Source organism: Eucyclogobius newberryi, unplaced genomic scaffold (assembly GCF_026437365.1).
Source record: "Eucyclogobius newberryi isolate DKJ021-1_F unplaced genomic scaffold, fEucNew1.0.hap1 SCAF_10, whole genome shotgun sequence".
Lineage (NCBI taxonomy): Eukaryota > Metazoa > Chordata > Actinopteri > Gobiiformes > Gobiidae > Eucyclogobius > Eucyclogobius newberryi.
The window spans coordinates 30,445,842-30,455,739 of NW_027315724.1; the positions used below are offsets into that span (position 1 = coordinate 30,445,842).

At 38.5% G+C, this 9,898-nt stretch overlaps 1 protein-coding gene and 1 long non-coding RNA gene across 5 annotated transcripts; both read right to left on the bottom strand.

Moving 5' to 3' along the window:
* Positions 1-2,347: 2,347 nt before the first annotated feature.
* Positions 2,348-6,915, bottom strand: usf1 (upstream transcription factor 1). 4 transcript variants are annotated; one of them, XM_072454580.1, is made up of 11 exons: positions 6,857-6,915; positions 6,254-6,303; positions 6,050-6,102; positions 5,788-5,900; positions 5,435-5,548; positions 4,364-4,517; positions 4,215-4,293; positions 4,069-4,127; positions 3,881-3,975; positions 3,686-3,814; positions 2,348-2,986 (listed from the first exon to the last, which is right to left on the bottom strand). In XM_072454580.1, exons 2-11 carry the CDS (start codon positions 6,259-6,261, stop codon positions 2,897-2,899), a joined length of 894 nt encoding a protein of 297 aa, XP_072310681.1. In that variant the 5' UTR covers positions 6,262-6,303; positions 6,857-6,915; the 3' UTR covers positions 2,348-2,896. The 4 variants fall into 4 exon arrangements, with proteins under 4 accessions (XP_072310681.1, XP_072310663.1, XP_072310672.1 ...); XM_072454562.1 differs by having other exon boundaries at positions 4,206-4,293; XM_072454571.1 differs by having other exon boundaries at positions 3,686-3,975; positions 4,206-4,293; positions 5,788-5,834.
* A 1,502-nt stretch (positions 6,916-8,417) lies between these two features.
* Positions 8,418-9,898, bottom strand: LOC140371575 (uncharacterized). Its single transcript, XR_011928478.1, has 3 exons — positions 9,827-9,898; positions 9,619-9,697; positions 8,418-8,476 (listed from the first exon to the last, which is right to left on the bottom strand). It is a non-coding gene; the product is annotated as an uncharacterized lncRNA (long non-coding RNA).

Below are 9,898 nucleotides of genomic sequence, written 5' to 3' on the forward strand. Positions count from 1 at the left end.
TCGTATGTTTAATCTTTTCAAAGATATAACGCTCTTTAGTCACCGTATTCTTCCGCACTGGCTTAGCTCAGTGGTTACTTCCGATTTTCACTACCAATGAAAAACTCAGTCCCTCCGCGGGATCGAACCCCGGGCGCTGTCCAGTGTTTTATTATTTTGCTCCCATTCTACAAAAAAATATTATTCTCATCCCGTGATTTAAGGTATAAGCATTTTTCCTCTGCATTATTTGAAGAGGAATTGTGCAGAAAATGACTCTGGGTTTTTGTTGAACTACAGTAAGTTTTAGAGTCTAGTCCAGGCTATGCAATATATATATTTTTGAGGGCCAAATTTTTCACGCCTTACATATTTTTTATTTGAAAAAAATTAGTACAAAAAGCTTTAACAACATTGCTCTAAACCAGGACTATGCCAGGATTATCTAGGACTAAACCAGGACCGACACAAAAACTAACCCAGAATTAAACCAGGCCCAAAAGTTAAATAAGACAATTTTTAAACAAGTTCTTTTGGAGGGCCTGAATAGGCCTCGTCCAGTCAGTTATAGAAACTGAACTGAAAATGTTCTCGTCTTGAGTCTTGATTAAATACTTCCGGTCTGAGCCTTCAGATTAAAATGTAAGCGTTAATAGTTGGTCACTAAGAATCGATAAAGTCAGTCTATGTTGATCATTTAATCTTCAGATTAATATTAATTGATGAATAGAAAAACTGTGACCAAAAATAAATAACAATCCTAATTGAGGAGGGTTAACAATTCTTAACTGACTGACTCTGAAGTGCCCACGTGAAGTTCAGTGTATTTACGTTTTAGGCTGCTTCCGCTCTGGTTGAGCACAGTTCACCTGTTGCTGCTTTTACTAAAGGTACAATTGTCTAAAACATGAAAAAAGTTGCTTTTTAGCTTAGTAGTTGCTCCAAATGTTGGTTTTGAGTCAATAATAGTCATGTCGCAGTCAAACACTTAGCGACATACTTGTGTTTTTTGTATGTTTAATCTTTTCAAAGATATAAAGCTCTTTAGTCACGGTATTCTTCCGCACTGGCTTAGCTCAGTGGTTACTTCGACTTTCTAAGCATTTGGAACTCTGTCCCTCCGCGGGATCGAACCCCGGGCGCTGTCCAGTGTTTTATTATTTTGCTCTCATTCTACAAAAAATAGATTATTCTCATCCAGTGATTTAAAGTATAAGCATTTTTCCTCTACATTATTTGAAGAGGAATTTTACAGAAAAGGACTCTGGGTTTTTGTTGAACTACAGTAGTAGAGTCTAGTCCAGGCTATGCAACATATATATTTTTGAGGGCCAAATTTTTCACGCCTTATATATTTTTATTTGAACAAAATTAGTACAAAAAGCTTTAACAACATTGCTCTAAACCAGGACTATCCCAGGATTATCTAGGACTAAACCAGGACCGACACAAAAACTAACCCAGAATTAAACCAGGTCTAAAACGTTAAATAAGACAATTTTATATAAGCTCTTTTGGAGGGCCTGATTAGGCCTCGTCCAGTCAGTTATAGAAACAATATAATTGCGAATTTACCCTTTGAATATTTCACATAAAAGTATCTGCCACCTCTGCTGTCCCCCATATATAAAAGTATCTGCCACCCCTCTTGTACTCCATATATAAAAGTATCTGTCACCCCTCTTGTACCCCATATATAAAAGTATCTGCCACCCCTCTTGTACTCCATATATAAAAGTATCTGCCACCCCTCTTGTACTCCATATATAAAAGTATCTGTCACCCCTCTTGTACCCCATATATAAAAGTATCTGCCACCCCTCTTGTACTCCATATATAAAAGTATCTGTCACCCCTCTTGTACCCCATATATAAAAGTATCTGCCACCCCTCTTGTACCCCATATATAAAAGTATCTGCCACCCCTCTTGTACTCCATATATAAAAGTATCTGTCACCCCTCTTGTACCCCATATATAAAAGTATCTGCCACCCCTCTTGTACCCCATATATAAAAGTATCTGCCACCCCTCTTGTACTCCATATATAAAAGTATCTGTCACCCCTCTTGTACCCCATATATAAAAGTATCTGTCACCCCTCTTGTACCCCATATATAAAAGTATCTGTCACCCCTCATGTACCACATATACATATATATATATATATATATATATATATATATATATATATATATATATACGTATATATGTATATACGTATAAATGTATATATATGTAAAAAAAAAATACATTTTATGGTGCCTGAAGGGAAATTAGTACCCTGCATTTGACCCATGATCTGCCACCCCTCCTGTTCCCCATCTGGGAGTGTGACAATTGTAGACCCCACTAGAGTGCATTCAGTCTTTAACAATATTACATTTTATTAAGAGAAAGTGAGTTGATATTATCGATATTTAATAAAAGACATACATACAAAGTCATTCTCGGTTACCACCCATTTTAGCTTCATTTTAAATAGTTACATTGTTGCAATGTATTTTCTGTCCCCACCGAGGCATTGTGAACATTAAAAAGTAAAACATTAAAATGTAACAGGAGCTTGTCAAAGCCATATAGAAAGCAATGTCAGTTATGAAAAGTTATAAAAATGACAATGATTAGAGACAAGAAGCACGGCGATGTGTTTTGCGTGGTGAGCTTACAAGACTGGATATGAATTCTAACTGCATGAGCTGCCCAACCTCAGACTACTTCTCTTTACTACATGCGGTGGCTGAATTTCAATTTCAATGCTTACAACTCCCAAAAATCATTAATAAGAACAACAAAGTATAAATTTATAGTTGAATTGCTTGACCTTTTTTCCATGCACACAAGTACTGTTAGTATATACGTGTTTCAAGTACTCTTTTGGCCCATTGTTTCTAAAATACACGTTGGCAACTGTCCTCTCACTGGGGGTCTGTGCTAGACGAACCCACAATGCCGTTCTGTCGCAGGAGGTTTCTCAGGATCTGATTCTTGGACTTCCAGTCTTCCACCTGCGAAACAGACAACAAAGCATATGTGTCGGTGTAATCCCTCATTCGTCCAGGCGTGTTCCATAGTAGAAAAAGCTTCAGTTGTAGTCATCTGGACTTGACAATGACTCTTGGATGAGAGTCGAAACGTCTATTTTTTCAAACTGAGTCCAGATGACTACAACTGAAGCTTTTTCTACAACAAAGCATATGGTCGTTTGTATGGGTACTTTGTTCTCTAAAACTAGATTATTTATACAGTACCATTGTTGTATGGGTTGCCCTTTCACATTAATTACTATATTGTTCAATAAATGATAGAGGGAACAATCATTTTGGGGTCAATGTTTATTGTGGGTGCTTCTCATTTGTGCTAGTGGAGGGCTTTTAGTTGTTTTCCTGCACTATGACACAATTTAAGCTATAAACTGTTATAATAAAAAATATCTTGCATGACTCATTATAGATACAAACTACCTACTAAAGTGTTTCATTCTGCTATTTATTTCTGCTATTTCTTTTTTGGGGGATAATTCTGCTTCAGGGTTTTCATGTCAGTGGCATAAATTAGTTTCTATATTATCGTGTATAATTTCCTTTACTTTAATTATGTATTATTGTGACAGGCCAACATATGGGAACCTATTTAAATAGTGGTCATTATGAAGAGAAACAAATATATACAGTTACAAGTGTTTTAAAACCTTAAAGCAGACCTACCTCTTGTCTTAGGAGCTGATTGTCGATCTGTAGACGATCTAGAGTGCTTATGTCTTCTCCGAGTTTTAGGTTGCTTTGCCTGAGCTCTTTGATATACTCACAGGCTTTTGACAAGATGCCTCCTTTACTCTGAACAGAAGAGAATGTGTCCTTTTTTAAAAACTTAGATATGGTTAAATATGAACAGAGACTAACCTGTCCAGTTTTGGTGTAGTCCACGTTACAGTCTGGAATAGTCTTAGAAAGCTGCACAATCCAGTTGTTGATCTTGTCTCTGCGTCGACGCTCAACTGTTTGAGAATGTTTTTTTTAAATTAACAAAATACACACTATTTAACCTGTATTTATATTTGACTAAAGTTTTTCCTTTGGTGAAGACTGACCCTCATTGTGCTGAGCTCGCCGCTTGTCATCTCTGGAACCCCGAGGAGCATCTTGTTTTCTGCAACACAAAGAAGAGTTTGTTTGTTAGTCATGGTAAACCATAATACATTTCACCATTAATTAAACAGTAAATTACGCCAAGTACGGTTGGGTGCGTGGTGCGATTGATCTGGGGTTGGCCCCCGTCAAAACCTCCTGTGGTGACATCATTACATACAGCTGCCCTGTAAAACAAAGGAGCTGACTTCACATCTTCACGATTAAAGTCAGTTCAGTTGAAGAGGCAACGCGTACCGGTTGGTGTGGGTTGGCCTAACAAAGTGTCAGCGGTCTGTACGGTGGTTACCATGGTGCCCGTGGTGGCATCAGCAATGGTTGCTGGGTAATAAGTGTACTGTGTTTCAGCACTGCCATCGCCATCCAATCCCTCAGACTGAGAGAAAACAGCCTAGAGACAAAGTGTGAGTCCACAATGAGACTTTAACATAGCTGCGTTTCATATGACATGACATTATAGAGGCATGTATAGAGTTTAAATGAGAAGGTCACTGAGACTCATTTCTGTTGTTAATATGCAGATTTGCATTTCAAACTGATGCCCCACATTGAACAATTACTATTTGTGTATTTTTGGTCTCTAGAACTCTGTTATGTGCAAAAATGTTTCTAATTTCAACTTGAGAGCAAAGGATATTGGCTCCAAGCAGACTAAGGTCATTAAAAGAAAGATCATGTCCCAGCATTTGTAGATTGATAAGATTGTAGATAGATAATTTAAATATTTAAAAATAAATACCATCTACCCAATTAAAGTTGGCTCGTGTCCCTTTTATAACCTTAGTGTAGCCATTCAATCTCAACACAAAAGTGGCAAATATACACACTATTATCCATTGTGGGGAAAACAGGGAGAAATGTGTGTGAGGTGCCTGATGATGAATAAAAACATTAATTAGGCCTGACTCAGTTAAAAAATGTTTTTCAGCAGGTTCCTGATCAGTAGCAAAGGACAAAAAACAACAACATTCACAACAAGAGCAGGCAACCACAAACACTACAATACCCACACACTCAAACAGTTCACAGTCGGTGACACAAGTGTAGCCTTCAGCCAAGAAAAAATTATATGCCTTTGTAAAGTGGACATTAGAGCTAATTGTCCTCAAACAGAGGGGGACACCTTTCCAGAGCCTGGTGGAAGAATGACTTCTGTCCAAAGGTGTTCCTTAAGGCGCCTCCGGGAGCTGCATCTGTGAGCACGATGCTGGCTCTCACCTCTCATTCATTTCTCCCTGTGGCCCTCAGAGGCAACTGTTGTTGTGATTTTGGGCCTTACAAAAATAAATTGATTTGATTTGATTTGACCTGTGTAACTGTCTGTGACGTGGCGGGGAAACCAGCCACCAGGCTAACGGCTGCTGCTCCATCAGTCTGAGCCTCCAACTGGCCATCTGACACCTGGATCACCCTGTATGTCACCTGCAAAAGCAACACAGTCATTCTTCACTAAGATAGTATGAACTCTCTGATACTGACTACATTTGTGATTGTCTAAATGTGTGTTGGTTGTGAATGAGCTGTGCTGCTGCCTTGATCAGGACCTCTTTGAAAAAGAGATTACCAGCCGTAATCTCAATGGGACTTCATTGGTTAAATAAAAAAAAATAAAAAAAAAATTATATATATATATATATATATATATATATATATGATCTTACCTGTCCACCAGCACCCTCTGTTTTGAAGAGATATTTAATGGGTTGATCTGTGAACGTAGCAGCAGATTGAATTGTGGCAATCGCTGCAGGGTCTTCAGCAGTGGCCACTGAGCCTAAAGATGAAATATAAAGCCCCAAACCTGGTTCAAGGAAGGACTTATACACATTTATATCAGTACTGATAGCCTTAATCTATAAATAGTCACAATCTATAACTAAATAGCAAATCAATGTAATCTATAAATGAGTAGGTTTTGTTTACCTTCCTCGTTCACTGTGACGCTTCCATCTGGCTGCTCGGGGCTTTTCTGTTGGCTGCACGTTAGAAGATCAAATTAAACATTAAAACATTCCTCCAAACTCACAATCACACGATGGCACAAACACGTTGCACAGGCGGAGAAACACACAGGGCGGACTGCTCGTACTGATCAGCACAGTCCAACTATTGAGCATGAACACTCACCTCTTCATCTCTGTCGTGCTCGAGGAGGCCGACTCGCTCCAGAAGCCAGACTGAAAGATTAATTTAATATTAACAACCCCAGTAATAGTTTTCTCTTTACAGCAGAAAAGATGTGTTTCAGACGGGACTTGAGTTTTTAAAACATGGCCCGGGAGCATAAAATATAAAAGATGAATTTGTTTGCTAACGCTGTGAAGTTTTCTGAAGAACGAAGCGACTAAACCGGAAACGTTTCAATAATATTCCTCTTATAGATGTAATAAACACGCACCATGTGTCATCGGGTCATTAAATGTATCTGTTACACACAAATATTTCGATGAGTCTACTTATAGCTTAACAAAATCAGTCCATAAATCACATTTCCAGGGCGCATTACAGGCTCTACCGGAAGTGTGTCTGCTCATTGTCACCAGCTTCACTGTCTTTCTTTTAGATTCGACCACAGCGGGTTTTACAGATGTTTATCGTTTTACTCTCAATCCTAATGCTCTACAAATACAGGCCAGGTGCTTTAAACAACACACAACGTGCCGACACGCAAATTAGCTGTTCAAATGTCACTATTCAGTCATTATTCAGTCATAACAAAGGTCTACTTACGCCGCAGTGGTCCCTCCCCCGAGGTTTGTCAACAGTGCAACGGCGGGGGCGGAGTGCGCGTGCGCGGAAGTGGAACATGGATGTATTGCATTATGGGTCAGTCTACACGTTTAAGCCATTCAAACACGAATAAACACATACACAAGTCCAAAGATAAATGTTACTTCCGTCTGTATAGGCCTAGATTTATTTGAGCAAATCTACTCAATCTGCTCAGACCACGCATGCGCGATTTTGCGATTCAGACCTAATAGATCCATGATTCAGACGCATGACAGATCATCAGCGGACAAACCAGAAATGAACTAGGATTATTTACATATGTAAGTTGTCTATTGTTTATAGCAGGTTGAATAGGTCTTGGAGTTTACATTGTGATAGTAACAACACAGCTTAGACATATTATTTATTTAGTTATTGAATAAGTGCTCTAAAAGTAGACTTATCGAGTCTGTAATTAAACTTAATGCTCTCTCAAACTTTGTTGTCAAGGGGCTCCATAGGCTATGTAGTCCATGCTCCGACTTTGAGAGGGTCGGTCCCGTGGAGAGCTGACATTTGTCCTCTGAGATATTTTAAATGATCCAAGAAGCAGTCGAAGTAACGTAAACCAGCGTCGAGACACTTCAGGTAAATTCCCCTTTTCAGCAACAGTCAAAGACTCTTTCCAATCCATAGCTTTATTGTTGTTGTTATCTGGCTTATGAAGCAAACTTTTACTTACATAATTTCTAAAATACTCTTGTGCCTAAGATAAACGCCCACAGACTTAGATTCATCCACTTTATCAACACTTTAGATGTATATAGTTTATGTTTAAAATCAGACACAATTTCAGTAGATCAGTCAATGGTGTAGATTTGGCTATATAAATAAAGTATAACTAAAAACATGTTGTGCCTAATTTCCTTTAACCAGGACAATCCACATCCAGATCACAGAAGGCCACAGACAGGTGAGGACTGGCTGCTGCATCGAACCTGCTCCTTTCAGGCAAGGTCTGGTGCGGTCTGGAGGGGAAAAGAGCATTATTATAGAGCTACTAAACAAAATGCAGCCTATTTAATGGTTCTCAAACTTGTGAACATAACTCTGGAGGTCTTAAACAGCTTTGAACAATGGAATAAACTCAAAGCCAAATACAAAACACAACAATCAAAACAAATGACTGATCTAAATCTTGTACCATTGACCAAAAAGAACCACTTTGTGAGTAACAGCATACAAACGTTTTCCTATCTCGATGCTGTAGTCTACGGTAATATTCTGAGTCTCCACTCTGTTTTTGTGTGTCAGGGTGCAGTTGAAGTGAGTGGTTGTATTGACATAGTGGATTTTGTGGTGGGGGATTGTCCAGTTGCACATCGTGGTAGAGCGCGGTGGAGCCACGTCTGAGCTGCTGATGTGGCAGGTGTAAGGAGGAGAGCCGGGGCAGGGCGCGTACGAGCACTCTAACCTTGAATCAAACCAAACAGTTCAACTTTAGACACAGTACGCGAGCACTTACCACGAGTACTTTTCATTCAAGATGGATATTACCGACACCTTACCTTAAAGTGTCATTTATTGTGCAAGCTCTGAAGATGCCAAAATTCCCTTGTTTAGCGGCCAAGGACAACACTGTAACACACATTATTTTAAACGTTTTGTCATGTGTAACATTGTCTATTGTATGTTCTATTATGTGGAAGAGACAAGTGGAAATGCAGGGATTAGGAATGAGTGCATCAGTGCTCTTTTTACATGACTTTTGAAGATAAAAGTCCAGATAGAGTCGGATGTATGAAGATTTTTGGATGTAAACCCGAACCCACAAATAAGGACTATTGCATAAATTAGTAGTTGGATTGACCTGAAGGAGCTCATAGATGATCAAAGAGCAGATTCATAGATACATTCATAGATACTACATAGGCCCAGGATGTGTTAAAAGTGACAAGACAAAAGGAAAAAAGGACCAAAACTGATCAAATAAATTATAAGCCATTCAAGTACACGCCCATGTTTTGTCCTAGAACTCCAGATTTAGGTGTTGTATTTGTGATTAGATTTGTGTTTTAAGCTTATAATAACACTGAGGCTAAACTCATTTGTATTATTACTTCCATTAACATTTGAAAACAGTAGCATAGACTTTTGTCCCAAAGGCTTTTACTCTCCTCAAACACACGATCTACTGACCAGTCCTTCTGTTATGCTGCACTGAGATCTTTACAGTTATTATGTCATGTTTTTTTCTGCATCGGGTGCTCAAAGTGATGATTGATTGATTTATTGATTTATTGATTTATTGACTAAACTAATACAAGAATCACATGGATTTCTGGACAGAGAACAAGTCTGTGGAGGTCTAACCTTTAACATTTTTTTTTAAAGTTTTTTTCTCCAAGAACACAATGTCACTTAAATATATTCGGCCATTTGCTAATTGTGACCATTCAAATAAATTATGATTCAATTGTCATTCATATTTTCTGCCCGTCCCATCACATCTTATTTCCAAACAACTGCATCCAAATGAAAGGAAAAAAGATCTATTGAAGGTAAACTGGGGGATTAGGACCAGACTACGGGCGAGCAGTGGTATCTGTCGATCTTGTAAATGTGATTACGCCTTGTTCTGGTGACTGATGGGCTTGTTAGAGAGCAGCCAGGAACCACCAAAGTGCCATTCGCTTCCTTTTGCATTCAACACCCGAGCAGCCAAGCAGGCAAAACACACACAATCAAGAGCAACATGTGGAACAAAAAGTGATTCTTACCAATTTGTAGACAAAGAAGCGGTGTCACAAAGTACATTTTAATAATCCACTGTTTTAAGGCTGAATTTGGCCAGATGAACTGATGAAAGATCACAAATTACACACAAATTAACTTTTCTTCTTATATTTTAAGTAAGTACCGTTCTAAACTAAAAAAAAATACTTTAATCACGATTTACAAATTCACAAGTGTAGAATGAAATTGTACCGTTTTCGATCTTCTGTTTTCCTGTTGCTTCAGTGGGAGGCAGAGATCCATTAGCCGTGTTTGTGGGAAGGG